The sequence below is a fragment of the Girardinichthys multiradiatus genome, chromosome 19, assembly GCF_021462225.1.
Source record: "Girardinichthys multiradiatus isolate DD_20200921_A chromosome 19, DD_fGirMul_XY1, whole genome shotgun sequence".
Classification (NCBI taxonomy): Eukaryota; Metazoa; Chordata; class Actinopteri; order Cyprinodontiformes; family Goodeidae; genus Girardinichthys; species Girardinichthys multiradiatus.
Window position 1 is genome coordinate 23,438,294 of NC_061811.1, and position 15,711 is coordinate 23,454,004.

Consider the following 15,711-nt stretch of genomic DNA (forward strand, 5'->3'; position numbering starts at 1 on the left):
TACACCAGTGTGCTGCAGTAGGGTTCCCTAGCTCAGGAGTGGCCTTGTCGCTGCATGAGATGCCTCCTCCTAACAATGTGGTCCTCTTGCCTCAGCAACTGCGGTTTTGTTTGTTTTCAAATATAAATCCTTTGTGTTTCGTAATCGTTGTTTTCCAAGCTAGACTGATTGTACAGCATGTCTTAACAGTCACAGCAATCAGTTGATGAAACTTTGTTTGCTGAACCCGCTGGCAACCTCATGCCGTTCAGTGGTGTCTGCTTCCCTCTTGTGGTCACTTGAAGTACTGCAGTTTTAACATTTTCCCTCATAAAAAGCAATGCGGAATTTTCACAAAAATAAAACAATAAATCTTATGGATTCAAATCATATACTTTTTATTTTATGTTATCAGAGAGATAAATTTACAGATTCTTTCTCATTTTTAGAATGTTTCTTTGCAACTTTCTAAGGAACCTTTAACAAAAAAGTAGTTGGTATTTTGGATATGAGAAACTGAACATTATTAACAAGTTAAATTTGTGCACTTAAAAATCGTTTTTAAAATTTGGTGAAGTTCTTTGCTGTGTGATTATTTCACACATCACCAGTTCAAAAAAAGGACATTCATACCCATTATGAGTGAATGTAAACTTCGTACCACAGCTGTACCCCTTAAATAAACAAATCTCACAAACCATGTTTATGTTCTCTGCTAATTTATCCATTGTTGAGCTTTTCTTTACTGCATTTTTAAAGTGAATGATAAGTATTCATATTGTTCCTCAATCTCAATGATCTGTTTTGTTTGATTTTTGGGATAACAGGTCATTGTTATTCAGGTTTTCTCATATTTCTTATGAACATTACTCCTAAGTCCTTTTATGTTATGTAGATTTTTTTCCAAGTCTGATACACATCATTTGTCCAACACTGGTCAAGTTTATTTTAGACCAATACAAATGAATGACACTGCCCTTAATATGCCAACAGTTCAGCTGTTGCTCTATGCAACTTATACGAAATGACAAAAGAGCCGACACCTTTAAAGCAAAATATAAAGAAATGAAAGGTGGTTCAAGATGTCTGACTTGCTTTCCTGAAAATGTGTGACCCCCAAGAGCACAAAGAAGTCCCTATGCTCATTTGATAATTGAAGAACACGCTTATCTAAGGATGCAAGATAAAGCAGCAGTAGTTATTTTTTAACATTTCTGTATCAGTCTGATATCTACAGGGCTGGTATTAACAACCAATTTTAATTTCCATCTTTTTGTTGTTTGCCTATGTGTTTTGGGAGGGGGTAGGCCATGTGGTATTTGTTTGGGTATATGGCAGTGATGGAGCCCAGGTAGTGGGGTGTGTAACTGAAGCAGAGAAGCAATGCCAGCTGTGGTTGTGAGGAAAGGGTAGAGAAATATCTGTAAATATAGGTTATTGGCCATAATACGTGTTATTGATATCGGCCCAATTTTTATATACGCATCCCGACTCTTATCCCATCCTAATTTAACTTCTTAGGACAATACCACTGAATACAGTCAAAATGATTTTCACAATTAAGTATCATTGTTGAACCCTCAGTCTGCTGCATATAGTAAGATAAGAACAATTGACTCACATTAATCCACATTCACATTAATGAACTATTAATCAAAATTTCACAGGGTTCAGAGGTTTCGTCCTATTCCAGGATTTTTAATAACATAAACGTTTATAATTTTCACAAGTTGTTAGAATAATATTGTAATATCTACAGATTTAGAAGGGGAAATTGTTAACTTAGGTGAGCTTTTATTACAATAGAAAAAGATTGAAAAATTCTTTCAAAGGAGATGATTGGTTATATTTCCTGTAAAGTTTGCTGCAACAGATTAATGATTAGTCAAACAGCAAAATATTATATTTACTCTTTTTGACCAGAAGTTTGTGTGTGGAATTTATGATCATTATCTGCATAATAATATATCTGCTAAAATCTTCGTCTTGTCAGATAAACGTGCATATTAAACTAATTTAAAATCAGTACTTTGCAACATCTGTTAAATCAGCATCTAAACGATGCATCAATATGGAAAAAGCAAAGCAGAGATTTAGAGGTGCAGTTGTTTCAGACAACAGCGCAGTGCTAAACTGATAGCTAATAATTAAGCACAGATCCAAAGATGAGAAAAGCACACTAAAAATGTTTTATTATCTATTGTGATGTTTTTTGCTATACATCGACCGGCCTGCTACTTACTGTGTTTAGTCGTTCACTTATAATGGGCTGATCCATTTGTTTCTTCACCTCTGGATATGCATGTCTTCTCTTTGAGATCCAAAGAGAGCCATATATCCAGATCAAAAGAGAGTTTAAATTTGTCACAGTTGTTTTTAAACCTTTTGCTATCCTCTAAACTTTAGCTTAGACCTAATTGTACCTTATCAAACGTGTTAGGCCATTTAAAAAATGCTATTTAGTGGCTACATTTGCTCTAAAACATTCTAGACACATTCATTGCAAGCCAGAACTGGCGATTAATTCTTAAAATTATGTAGCAGGAACTTTGCTTTTACAGTACAGAACTGTCTGTTAATTAGAAATGATGTAATGTATGTTTAAACTGTTTTGGTCTTTGCTTTTTTACACCAAAACCATTTTCGGCATGTTTTTAACTGTGTTGCATTCCTATAGACATTTCTGTAACCAGCAATAGTTTGTGCCTTATAATGTTCTGTAATAAACCACCTGTAAAAAAGCAAAAGTAAATGAGGCTACAAAAGACTTGACAAAGAGAGGTAAGGCTGAACTGATGAACTAATGTGGTCAAACGCTCGTTTTACCTCATTTACGGCAACGTAATGACTAAATACCTTGCTTAGCGGAACGAACGGGCGGAATGTTTGTAGTTGGGGACGATAATAGGGAAGCACCCAGTCAGGAAGTTAGACGCACTCAGCGCGTTTTGAAACGCTCATGTTGAATAAACATAATAACGGTTAGTAACTTTACTTTGGTATTTATTTTTACACATTATTTACATTCATGTTTCTTTATTAAATTAATATATTTCTGAGTCGGGCTTACAAACCTGTACTGACCTCCATTCTTCATTTACAATAGCATTGCCTTTTCCATCATGCTTGTGTAGCATTCACTTCAGGAGCCCAGTTCTGGTTTATCATCAGGAGCTACAAATACAAATATTGCATCAGTAAACTGTTTTATACTGTTTTGTTTCCCTCTTATTTTGAACGGCAGTTGTTTGAGATGGCCACCACGGAGAAAGAGACTCCAGCTAGAAAGGCTGCAGCGCCTTCTGTGTCCCAGATAAATGCTGAATATGTCACGCAGGTAATCACGCACAGCAACGCGTTATTTCTTCACTTCCTCCAGCATCACCCTCTAGATTTAGTGAGATGCGAGAAGCTGTAGGAAATTAAATGCAAGGACAGATAAGATCCGAACCACAACAACGCAAACATTAATGTCCGTCACCTTGTAAACCACTCCGAATGACTGTATACATGTAAACTGGAGCTGTATGTCTGCTTGTTTCTTGTTTCCAGCTGGCTAATAAATATTGGGCTCCTCATGCAAAGGAGAAACTGCCTTTTGATCCTCAGGTGAGTTGAGCACTGCAGTTTCTTAGAGATGTAATTATGTGATTTTTGTTTATGGCAACCTTGAAAATAACCACAACATTTTGTCCTTGTGCATATAATGGCCTTCATCATGTGGTGTAAAGTAGGGCTGCATGGTGTTGGTATTGGTATTACTTTACAACTTGTTGCAGCAGAACAATCCTGTCAGAAGCACCCAAAAACATATTAGTCCACCATAACATGGGCAGGAAGTTATAGCTGTCAAATTATTATTAGAGCTGGATGCTGAAGAGAAGGAGAGCAGGATTAAGGGAAAGGAAACAGCAGTCAAAGCACTTATGGCAGAGCAACAGAGAAGAATCAAACATCGACCACAGGAGCAGTCAAACTGCGTGATTCTCTTTGATAATATCAGACACTGTTTAATATTTGTTGTAGGTCACCTTATGTTGTGGGAGCGCACAAGGGGCGCTTGGTTAGTCTGTCGCACTTAATGACCGCAGACCACACATTCAAGCTTTTCTTTTAAGACAAGCGATGTTGGCTAATGAACCGGGCTTAAGATAGGTGCCCAGAAGATATCCTGATCCTCATACAATGCAAAACAAAACAGCTGTGGCTCTACTGTGAGTGCCACTGTGCTTAGAGGGAGCTCAAAAAGGCAAATCTGTTAAGGTTTCCTGGGTTGTAAGGCAGCCCACCTTTTAGCAGCCTCTCTCTTTGCATCTTGTTGGTTGCAGTGTGGCATAAGGTTTGTAGCTATAAACGCTTGTTTGGAGTTTGAAAAGCAACTGTGTGGAACTCTTTGTTTTGTTTTACAGTTACCTGGTTTGTTTTACTGCTGATGTTGGCCATCGCTTTCATTTTAGTGTGTTTGATTTGTGTCACTTGTTAAGTACATGTCACACATAAAAATTATGAATGTAAGGAGACCAACATTTCCACTTGTTTGGCTCATCCTGTGATTTCATATTTCTTATGTTTAGGTGATGGAAGATGTCTATGAAAAAGAGATCCTCATGTCTAAGTAAGTAGATATATTGTTTCTTTTTATTTAAACTGCTGTTACATATGTGATGACCAGGGTTTTGCTCTTCTTTATCTCTACCGTATTTCTCTGTTTACAGATTTGCCATCAGAAAAATTATGCTGCTTGAATTTAGGTAAAAATATTTCCATTTCACCTCCTTACGTCACATAAATACGCATCCAACAGTATGATAGATATTAACTTTACTTTATTTTCTCCTCATTGTAGTCAATACCTTGAAAATTATCTTTGGGTGAACTACATGCCTGAGGTGTCCAGCAAAGCATTTATCATGTCCATTTGTTGCATCGTCAATGAGAAGTTCAGAGAAAACGTTCCAGCTTGGGAGGTAAGGGAATCTTTATATTATTTATTTTGTGACAAATCCTCCTTTGACCTCCAACCTCCTTTAAATGCTGTATTCACACCATTTTTTTCAACATTCCAACAAATTGTCTTTCTACAAATGTTATCCTTCTCTTTTCTTTGGTGTTTATCAGGTGTTCAAGAAGGAGCCAACACACTTCCCGTTTTTCTTCAAATGTGTGATGGAAGCTGTGTTGGCAGACGAGGAGGCTGGCTTCACCTTAAAGGAACAAACCGTGCTTCTGGTCTTCCTGGACCACTGCTTCAACAGTCTGGTGTGTATTATTATAATGCTGTCTAATACATGGATAACCTCCCTGACGAGGTAAAACTTAGCTTTCAATGTTTACATATCAGCATTTCTGATAGCAGGTTTATACTTTATTAAATAGGAATGGTCTAAAAGTTATGAAAAAAAATGTTGGGATTATGAATCTGGGAATATTATTTAATATTAATATTTGAATATTTTATCAAATAATATTTCGGTCTGTTAAGGGTTGTCCAGCCCAGTAAGGCGATGGTATTTGGACAAAATAGAAAGGTGTGAGACGAGCTCTGACATTATTGAACAGCATAAACTCTGCACACACATGGAATGAATTCACACAATTTCTTAAAATACAAGAATTTATTAACAAAAATAAGTCCACTCAAAGTCAAACATATTTCAATCAACAAGCTCTTTACTATGCTAAAACAATCCAACTAAACTACCAAGCAGAATTAAAGGATAATGAAGACTAATGGTCTATGTACAATATAAACACGTTGATTAAAGATGATTAGAAATTATGACCAAAGCAGTGATGCAACATTATCATGCAGTGTTTATGTTTGAGAACCAAGGATTATCTTGAAGAATCTGGAAATGAAGTTAAATTAGTCTTGGAACCAACTTAGGCAACCATTCACAATGCAAGATCAGATAAAATATTATTTTAATAAAATAATATTTTAAAGAATGATCTGCTGAATAAAACCAACCTGGTCATCCAGAAGGTTGGTTATATTCAATGGTGTCTAATTAGTTGCCTTTATTTATTAAAATAATGTTTAAAAAAATATTATTAAGGGAGTATTTTGGAAAAGAGACAAATCTTTCTGGAGAAATGGGGCTTAATGGTGTTTACTTAGTTATCAGATTTAGTAAAATGATGTTTAGGGACTATTATTCACTAGCTTGAAAACTAACAACCTTTCTGTTAAATAGTCTTTAGTAGCAAGCTCGTGTTCTTACCGGTTAGTAGTTGAGCTAACAAAAGAAGCTGATAGCTAAGCACCAGAATCAAACACACACCTTTAAAATACCAGGTTAATAAAAGGGTTAAAATGCATAAGTGCGGACGACGCATTATGATCAACCTTCTGTTTAAAATCACCCTTTTAATAAAGTTTGTCTTAACCTTAAAAACAAAGAACACAAACTGAACATGTGCGCTGCAGATATTCTGCTAGCACCAAGATAACTGAGTTCAACACAAACAAAACCAAACTTCATAAAATGAAAAACATTTAGATCGTTTAAATCTAAACGTTTTTATTATTGTTCTGCCCAAACCTAACCTCATGAACTGTGGTGAGGAACGTTGTCCAAGGCAGAGAAGTTTGAAGAAACGTCCACAGTCTTTAAACGGTTAGCTACAGCTAACCTCCTTAGCTGTGGGGAGTGGCGGCTGTTCTGTCGGCCGGTCTATGAACAAACAGTTAGCTTCTAGCTAACATCCGTGGCTGTGGATGAAAGATGGCCCGTTCTGTCCGCCAACCACACTGCACGTTACCGTAACCACGGTGATGGGGTCTCTGCTGTCTTCCTTCCAGACAGGGAAAACCGCTCCGCTCGGCTTCGTAGTGACCGCGTCTCTGTAGGGAACTTCTCTGGGACAGTTTGCTTCTGCAGGCTTCAGAGAGAAAGTAGGCAATGCTTACACCTTAATTTCCCCGTTCATGAATGAAAATACCAGATACACATACAGTATTTCATTCGTACTTAACTTTGCATATGATCAATGATCGTATGACATCCTTGGATCCAGTTTGAAGAGTTTATGTCTGTTTGCCAGCAAAGAGACATCAGCTCGCTGCCTCTCCGATCCTGGTCCCGCAAAGAGGAACAGTGGAAGAGGTCGGCTTGTTGGAGAGGGGGTGCTCTTATTCAGACAGTGGCATCATGGGAAGTCTGCTGCTACCCCCCTTTCCTCAGTTGCTGGAAGTCAGTTAAATGCAATTTATTTTGAAAGTTCCAGAAAAGTTTGTATCAGAGTTTTAATGTTGAAATCCATGGCTGGGTCCCAACAAAACGTTATAAAAATGTTTGATGGGTTTATAAAAAAAAAAAAAGTTAAAATCCTACCAATATGAAATTCAGGGGGAAGTGTGGTGAGATGTTTGGTATGAATTTTTGCTTTGACTTAAAAAAATTAATTCACAAAAACACATTCCCTATACCCCAGAGGAGAGATCTATTGACACCATAGTGCCAAAAGTATTTGGTCACCCCTCCACATCATTGAACGCAGGGGGTCTAACCACTTCCACGGCTATAGGTGTATAAAATCACTTCATGTGGCCTTCGGGTTAGCTCAAGAACATTGTGTAGAGAACTTCATGGAATGATTTTCTGTTGTAAAGCACAGATCCACTGGACTGTAGAGTAATGGGCACATGTTCTTTCTAGAGGGACAAATCATGCCCCTGTCTGGCAACCAATGGGGGAGTTTGGGGTTTGCAGTTGCCAGAAGAACATCATGCCTGACTGTGTTTGGTGAACGGGGGATTATGTTGTAGGGCTCCGTTATTCCAAGACATTTAGAAGTGCTCCCTTCAGTTCCAACATGACTGCACACCAATGCATATAGTGCAGTCCTTAAAGACATGGATGAGCTAGTTGGATGTTAAAGAACTTGTCTGGCTGGAACAGAGTCTTGACCTCAATGGGAAAGAACACCTTTGGGATGAATTAGAGGGGAGACTGCAAGCCAGGCCTTCTCTTCCAACGTCAGTGTCATATTCCCACAAACATACGTGTAAACCTTGCAGACATCCTTGGGTTGAAGCTGTTGTATCTACAAAGTGTGGGCCAACCCCATACTTTACTCTTTGTATTAAAATAGGAGGTTATCAATGCTTATTTGTGTGTGAGATTCTCACAGTATGATAACCTGAAGATGAAATACTCCTATTTCATTGTTTAAACAAAAATGTATATAACCTGAGTTTTCAGTTAAAATAAGCAAGTATAATTCCTACTGGTCGCTAACATAACATAACTTAACATGACATGTCACTTATTGCAGTTGTAATAAAGTTATCTATTACATTTATGTTTTATTTTGATTTTAAAACAGACTGAAGCAAAAGATATTTTAACAAACTCCTGATAAATTTAGTAGTATATGTGTATTGTGCAGGAAATCCGTTTCTGTTGTATGACGAGCTGTTATTAGCCTGTAGTTTGTTGATCCAACTGCTTGGGTATCCAGCCTGATCATCCATGTTTTTCGAGACCGAGAATATTTATAAATATTCAAATATGACTTTCTTCAAAGCAAACTGATCGGCAGTGAGCAGCAACATACAGGGAGGAGGGCGCTGGGTTGCTTTCAGTCTACTTTCTCTGGTATCTCATAAACTGGACTTCAAACCATAGAAACAGTTTTGAAACTTCTTAAAAACATTTGTACACTTTGACACTGGGTAATGGCCAAATTGGCCCAGGCCTTCAGATAGTATTCCCTGAATATGTCTTTAAGACAGTCAGTGGTGAGCCCTTCATTCAAATTATTAGGCTTTAATGCTCTTAATTGATTGGCTAAGAGTTTGCCAGATTTTTCAACTTGTGCATGAAATGCATTCCTGCTTTTTAAAGGTTAATAGCCGATCAAATTTACGTTGAAGTTCAGTATGTTTTCTGTACACTTTAGGATTTATGTTGTGTGCTTATTGATGACGAATTTCATCCATTTTGTGACTAATTCTTGTGAAATAGTTCTCCAGAAAAAAAAACAGTCTTAGAAAAGATGTGATGCATGTTGGAGCAAAAGTTTTTTTCCTACTATTGGGGTGAGGGAGCTGTTGAATATCTGTAACCCAGGATGTCACCAAGTCAGACAAACTGGTCATTTTAAATTACATTTTATTTATGAAAAGTTATTATTGCTTAAAATGGAAGTAAAACGCTTTGTCTGATTAAATAAGTATATATATATGTTTCAGCAACACGACGATTCAAAGCGCTTTACATGGTGAAAAAAGTACTTTGCAGTGACAAAAAACAAAGCAAAGGCGTCATTGCAGTGACATGATAAAGGAAAGAAAAAAAAGAGTAAAGAAAAGTTGGACTACAGACTAAAATAAATTAATTTTAATATTTTAGGGCTGAATGAGCCCCCTGTCGGAAAAAATCTATTGTTTTATTGATGCACTCGGTGCTGTTTGGTCCATATTTTCTTAGCATAAAATAAAAACGTTTCTCCCCGGTGAGGAGGCAACTCCTTAGAACTGTTCTGACCCATTATGCTTTCGGTAATGTGGGAATATTCCCTTTAAAACTGGTCCACGTTTGGGCAAAGAGTCAGAGACTTCCTGGTGCTCTATACCTCCCTATTAACTTCTTCTAGGAGAGCCCAGCTCAGTCACGATCTTTAGGGTTGGTCTTATACAATGAACCGCTTCTCACTGTGGACAGCAAGGCCCTTTATGCTGTCTGCTCTAAGGTGGAAAATCCCAATTAACCTTTGTCCCCACTAGAAACGTTTACCAGTATGTTTTAGTTAATAGTTTAAATAGAAGAACCAGAAGCAAATCTAAACAAATGGGGTTTTAACCGCAATTTAAAAGAACCCAGGGATTCAGTATTTTTGCAGTTTTCTGGAAGTTTGTTCCAGATTAGTGGAGCATAAGAACTGAATGCTGCTAATCCATGTTTGGTTCTGATTCTGGGGATGCAGAGCGGAGAAGATCTTTTATTTGCTGAGATGTATTTTGTTTGCTAAGCCATTCAGTGACTTATAGACTAACCGAAGTATGTTAAAGTTTCTTTTCTGAGATACAGGGACCCTGTGTAAAACTGAGGTGATGTGCTCTACTTTCCTAGTTGTAGTGAGACGAATAGAAACCTGAACATAAAGCTAAGTAAATTTGCCTTGCAGTAGATACAGGTCCTTCTCAAAATATTAGCATATTGTGATAAAGTTCATTATTTTCCATAATGTCATGATGAAAATTTAACATTCATATATTTTAGATTCATTGCACACTAACTGAAATATTTCAGGTCTTTTATTGTCTTAATACGGATGATTTTGGCATACAGCTCATGAAAACCCAAAATTCCTATCTCACAAAATTAGCATATTATTAAAAGGGTCTCTAAACGAGCTATGAACCTAATCATCTGAATCAACGAGTTAACTCTAAACACCTGCAAAAGATTCCTGAGGCCTTTAAAACTCCCACCCTGGTTCATCACTCAAAACCCCAATCATGGGTAAGACTGCCGACCTGACTGCTGTCCAGAAGGCCACTATTGACACCCTCAAGCAAGAGGGTAAGACACAGAAAGAAATTTCTGAACGAATAGGCTGTTCCCAGAGTGCTGTATCAAGGCACCTCAGTGGGAAGTCTGTGGGAAGGAAAAAGTGTGGCAGAAAACGCTGCACAACGAGAAGAGGTGACCGGACCCTGAGGAAGATTGTGGAGAAGGGCCGATTCCAGACCTTGGAGGACCTGCGGAAGCAGTGGACTGAGTGTGGAGTAGAAACATCCAGAGCCACCGTGCACAGGCGTGTGCAGGAAATGGGCTACAGGTGCCACATTCCCCAGACCTGGGCTACAGAGAAGCAGCACTGGACTGTTGTCCAAAGTACTTTTTTCGGATGAAAGCAAATTCTGCATGTCATTCGGTGCCAGAGTCTGGAGGAAGACTGGGGAGAAGGAAATGCCAAAATGCCAGAAGTCCAGTGTCAAGTACCCACAGTCAGTGATGGTCTGGGGTGCCGTGTCAGCTGCTGGTGTTGGTCCACTGTGTTTTATCAAGGGCAGGGTCAATGCAGCTAGCTATCAGGAGATTTTGGAGCACTTCATGCTTCCATCTGCTGAAAAGCTTTATGGAGATGAAGATTTCATTTTTCAGCATGACCTGGCACCTGCTCACAGTGCCAAAACCACTGGTAAATGGTTTACTGACCATGGTATCACTGTGCTCAATTGGCCTGCCAACTCTCCTGACCTGAACCCCATAGAGAATCTGTGGGATATTGTGAAGAGAACGTTGAGAGACTCAAGACCCAACACTCTGGATGAGCTAAAGGCCGCTATCGAAGCATCCTGGGCCTCCATAAGACCTCAGCAGTGCCACAGGCTGATTGCCTCCATGCCACGCCGCATTGAAGCAGTCATTTCTGCAAAAGGATTCCCGACCAATTATTTGAAGGTTGACGTTTTTTGTATTAAAAACACTTTTCTTTTATTGGTCGGATGAAATATGCTAATTTTGTGAGATAGGAATTTTGGGTTTTCATGAGCTGTATGCCACAATCATCCGTATTAAGACAATAAAAGACCTGAAATATTTCAGTTAGTGTGCAATGAATCTAAAATATATGAATGTTAAATTTTCATCACGACATTATGGAAAATAATGAACTTTATCACAATATGCTAATATTTTGAGAAGGACCTGTACAGTAGTAGTAGATTTGAGGCAGTTGCTTACAATGTCCATGAGGTGGCAGTAACACATAAAGCAGTGCAAGCACTTCTTCATTATCCCAAATGAGTGCATGGGACCACAGGGAAACACTGCAGATCTTTCCCCTCAAAATCTGCTGTGATAACTGACTGGCTTGCAGTTGTATCCTATAAAGGCTCGTAAATATTTCATTTGCAGAGTGTTATTAAGGGTCCAATAAAAAAATCTCTCATGCATTGTGGATTCTGACAACTCCTTCCTTTCCTTGTCTTTGTATCCCTCTCTTCCTCCCAGGAGGTAGATTTGATCAGGGAACAGGTGCAGCAGCTCATCTCTCTGCCTATGTGGATGTGCCTCTTACCAGTAAGATTTCAGCTTGTAGCTATAGATACATTTTGAATATTGACCGTCTAAGTCATTGTTTGGCCTTTTATAATTACAGCTTCACCCCATACTGACTTACTTTGTGTTTATAGTCCCGACTCCAACAAGAGCTGAAGAAGGTTCCCAAGATGCAGAAGTTTTGGAATCTAATCAAGAAGAAATTTGATAAGATGGATGCTGAAACAGTCAAGCAGTAATCTAATTTTCTTTGCTTGTTTAGAAGATCTATAGTTATTACAGCATTATAACTGATGATTTGTTTTCTTTCTGTCTTCACCAGAGCAACCAAAGAAAGGACCTTCCTTTCATCTCTTCTTAAAAAGTTTCGGGCAGTTCTGACGTCAGTTCCAGCAGAGGGTAATTGAGGAAAAATGCTTTTAGCTCCTTGGAGAAATGATGTTTATTGGGTAGAATAAAATAGGATGGATTTAGATTAGGTAAAAATGCATCTCTTATTGAATATTTAAATGATTAATATGATGACACAGACCTTCATATCTTTAACCCTTTAAGGGAACCTTCATGTTGTGCTTCACCTTGGTCCGGGGGAGGCAAATTAATGATCTTGCCATAGAATTATTATGCATCAACATATTTTCTTTATGAATGCCACCATTCATGTCAGTGTTCATCATTATTAGCCAATATTCATACATTTTTATAACTTTTAACCCCTTAAATTAAGGATTTAGCTGTTCAAGTTTGATTTAAAATATTATGTAGAAACAATTTTTTAAAATAAATATCATTTTAAACTTCAGTCCTCACCATCCATAAGAAAATGTTTATTAGTTTTATAGATTTTTCACCAATAAATGCCAATTTTTGTTTGCTTGAGTTTAGTTTAGTTTAGTTAGACACAAAAAATATATATTTTGTATTCCCCAGCCTAAATATAGGTTTGGATTGTCTTTTTCTGTTGTGTATTATTTGAGCCCGGGAGTGTCATATGGCTTGATCAATTTGTGTTGTTTTTTTTGTCATTATTAAAATGTTTTGTTTTATCATTTTCTTCCACCGTACATTACATGGAAAATATCTTCACCTAGTGGAAAACAATAAAACCTGAAATCTTGAAAGGCTTTCATTGAAAGGAAATAAATAGAAATGAATTTGCAATGGTGGTGTAATCATAAAATACCTTTTTTAATGGGGAACAACAGAGAAGCACATTGCTCTATTTGATTTTTAAAGGTAAAAGAACAATTTAAGAAAAACATTGAAAATTTAGGTGAACCTTAAGAAACTTATTATATATATATATATATTTTTTTTTGCCATTTGGATAACACAGGCAAAATTATGCAGAAATAAAGTTCAGGAAGCGCAGAAAATATCAAGATACACAACAGATACTCTTTATGAAAAACATTTCCTTGATTTTAAAGCATGGTTTGAGATGCACTGCTTTCTACTTTCTTTCTAAGTGCTGCTGAAGGAGCATGCACTCAGCTGCTATACACCCATGGGCACCGACAACAGTGTGTGTTGTAATCCAGGGCGACACACAGGCCCCCTACCTGAGTGCTAAAAACAGAATCTGTGTTTAGGTAGAATTCATCGCTGACAGACTAGATTATGATCTAAAGGCCAGCGGGATCTGCTTCACTCTGATCCTTGCTGCATGCATCGACCATAAGTGCGCAACACACTCGCTTAATGAGGAGCTGGGTCCCAGCATGCTGCTGTGCTGAACATGCAGCATTTTATAGAAAGGCCCATTCGGACTTCTCATTGTTGTCCGCGTGCCTTTCTCTAATGAAAATATGGGTCTTTTACAGTGCCCCTGCATCCAGTGTTTCATATCTTTCTTTAAAAAAGTGTTGTCAGATCTAAACTGCGGTAGTAACACAATGTCATATATTGTTCACAGGGCCTGTGTCCATGAATAAAGTGCATTACTGTGAGAGATTCATTGAGCTCCTGATTGATTTGGAGGTAAGACACAAATTCTTTATTCCCATTCTGACTTAGAAAACCAATCATTCCCACAGTAATGGCAGTTTTACAGATGAAACCCAGTGGTCTGGACATCAGTTTTCAGCCCCCCTGAGTCAATACTTCGTAGAATCCCCTCCTTATGCAGTTACAGCCACAAATCCTTTGGTTCTCTTCCAGGTTTGCAAACATTGAGACTAAAAACATGTCTTTAACCATTCTCTTCCTCCACCATTGCTCTGCATTTAGCTTCATCTATTTTCCCCTCAACTCTGAGCCTGTTCCCTGCTGAAGAAAAGCATCCCTGCAGCATGATGCTGCCATTACCATGCTACAGTGCTAGTGTTTCACCTCCATAAAGCATTGTGCGAATTAAGAGAAAAAGTTTAAATATGTTATGGAGAATATTGTTAGTTCTGTTCTTGGTGTTTTCTTATCATTAATATGGAATTTTGAGATCTTTTGCTCTTCGATTTTATTTGGTTTAAGCTGTTTGGAAATAAGTTGCAGATTTACAAAATTACACTTTTAGGAATATTTATGAACTACAACTGCAGTTGTTTGCTTACAAAGAAACAATCTTGGAGAACTAAATTTGTATGCGAGGTCGGTGATGACACATCATCTCATAAGATTGATATTTATGCTGCTGTTAGCACCGAGGGAGGTGAATACGTTTCATCTGGCTGTCTGCTGACAAGCTGGCCTTGCAGTTCCTGGCAGCGTTGAGTGGCCGGCCAGCTGACCGTCTCTGCAGACTTTCTTTGTCCTTTAGCACTATCCTTTTGCATCGCCTCAGTTGCCTGAAAGCCATACTTCTTTTCCACGATGATGACCTGGAAATGAGAGCAAAGGAAAAAGATTTGTGTGGCTTTCTTTATACCAGCTTCTAGGACTATGTTTAGATCAAAGAAAGTGTTAGATATCATATCCGTTTTCTCCCTGTTTGGCTTTCACTTGCTGCATCTTTCCTTAGTTTAGTTTTTGTTAGAATTTCACAATCTAAATCTATTTCCCTTTATTGTTTCCTTTGTTTAGCATTTCTTTCAGTTAGTAAGGCTTGATTCTCCATGCACCAGCCATGCATTTACTTTTGATTGTCCATTACCATATTCAGAGTTTTCACAAAGCAGATCATTTATCGTATTTAGATGTTTCTCCTCTTCCTGCAGCAACATGCAGCTATAAATGTATAGATAGAGTTGAGGCTGAATGTTGTGTCATCTTTTGCGTCATTTCCATTCATGGTTCCAGCTCCACTTCGCTCGATCTCGCATTACACCTCGTTTATCCGTTGACCATTGACCTGGAGTTATGGCTTGAAGCCCCTCCTCCAGCCGTCAGCGTTGTGCGCTGTGCTGCTATTAATCCTTACTGTTTTATGGTTCTGTGTGAGCCTACCAAACATGACATAAGTCTCAAGTACAAACATGCAAAGTAAAATAAACACTCACCGTCGCACATCATGTCCTCTAAAGGTAATTTTGAAGCACTGCCACGGCTTTCGGGTTGACCTGCTCTGGCCGATGGCCAATCAGTGAACATCAGTCTGTTCACGTCAGTTTCGGCCCTGCTCAGCCCCGATGGGACCTGCTGATGACCAGGTACCAATAAAGCCAGTACAGGGCTGGAAAAGCAAGTAATGGAAACGGTCGAAGGTGGTCGCTGAGTGGAGTGAACCTGGCCAAAGTAGAGCCAATGGAAAATGGGCTTTTTTGTCAGTGCTGATATGTTT

The 15,711-nt window shown here is 38.3% G+C and overlaps 1 protein-coding gene across 1 annotated transcript in view; it reads left to right on the forward strand.

The window, feature by feature from the left end:
* The first annotated feature begins 2,863 nt into the window (after positions 1-2,863).
* The window catches only part of aqr (aquarius intron-binding spliceosomal factor), a 78,011-nt gene continuing 65,163 nt past the window's right edge, over positions 2,864-15,711 (forward strand). Inside the window, exons 1-11 of the mRNA XM_047346213.1 lie at positions 2,864-2,960; positions 3,224-3,316; positions 3,532-3,588; positions 4,554-4,594; positions 4,695-4,730; positions 4,826-4,946; positions 5,098-5,238; positions 11,949-12,017; positions 12,131-12,231; positions 12,319-12,395; positions 13,912-13,976. Coding sequence (XP_047202169.1) covers positions 3,233-3,316; positions 3,532-3,588; positions 4,554-4,594; positions 4,695-4,730; positions 4,826-4,946; positions 5,098-5,238; positions 11,949-12,017; positions 12,131-12,231; positions 12,319-12,395; positions 13,912-13,976 — 792 coding nt within the window. The 5' untranslated portion in view covers positions 2,864-2,960; positions 3,224-3,232. The remainder of the gene's footprint in view (positions 2,961-3,223; positions 3,317-3,531; positions 3,589-4,553; positions 4,595-4,694; positions 4,731-4,825; positions 4,947-5,097; positions 5,239-11,948; positions 12,018-12,130; positions 12,232-12,318; positions 12,396-13,911; positions 13,977-15,711) is intronic.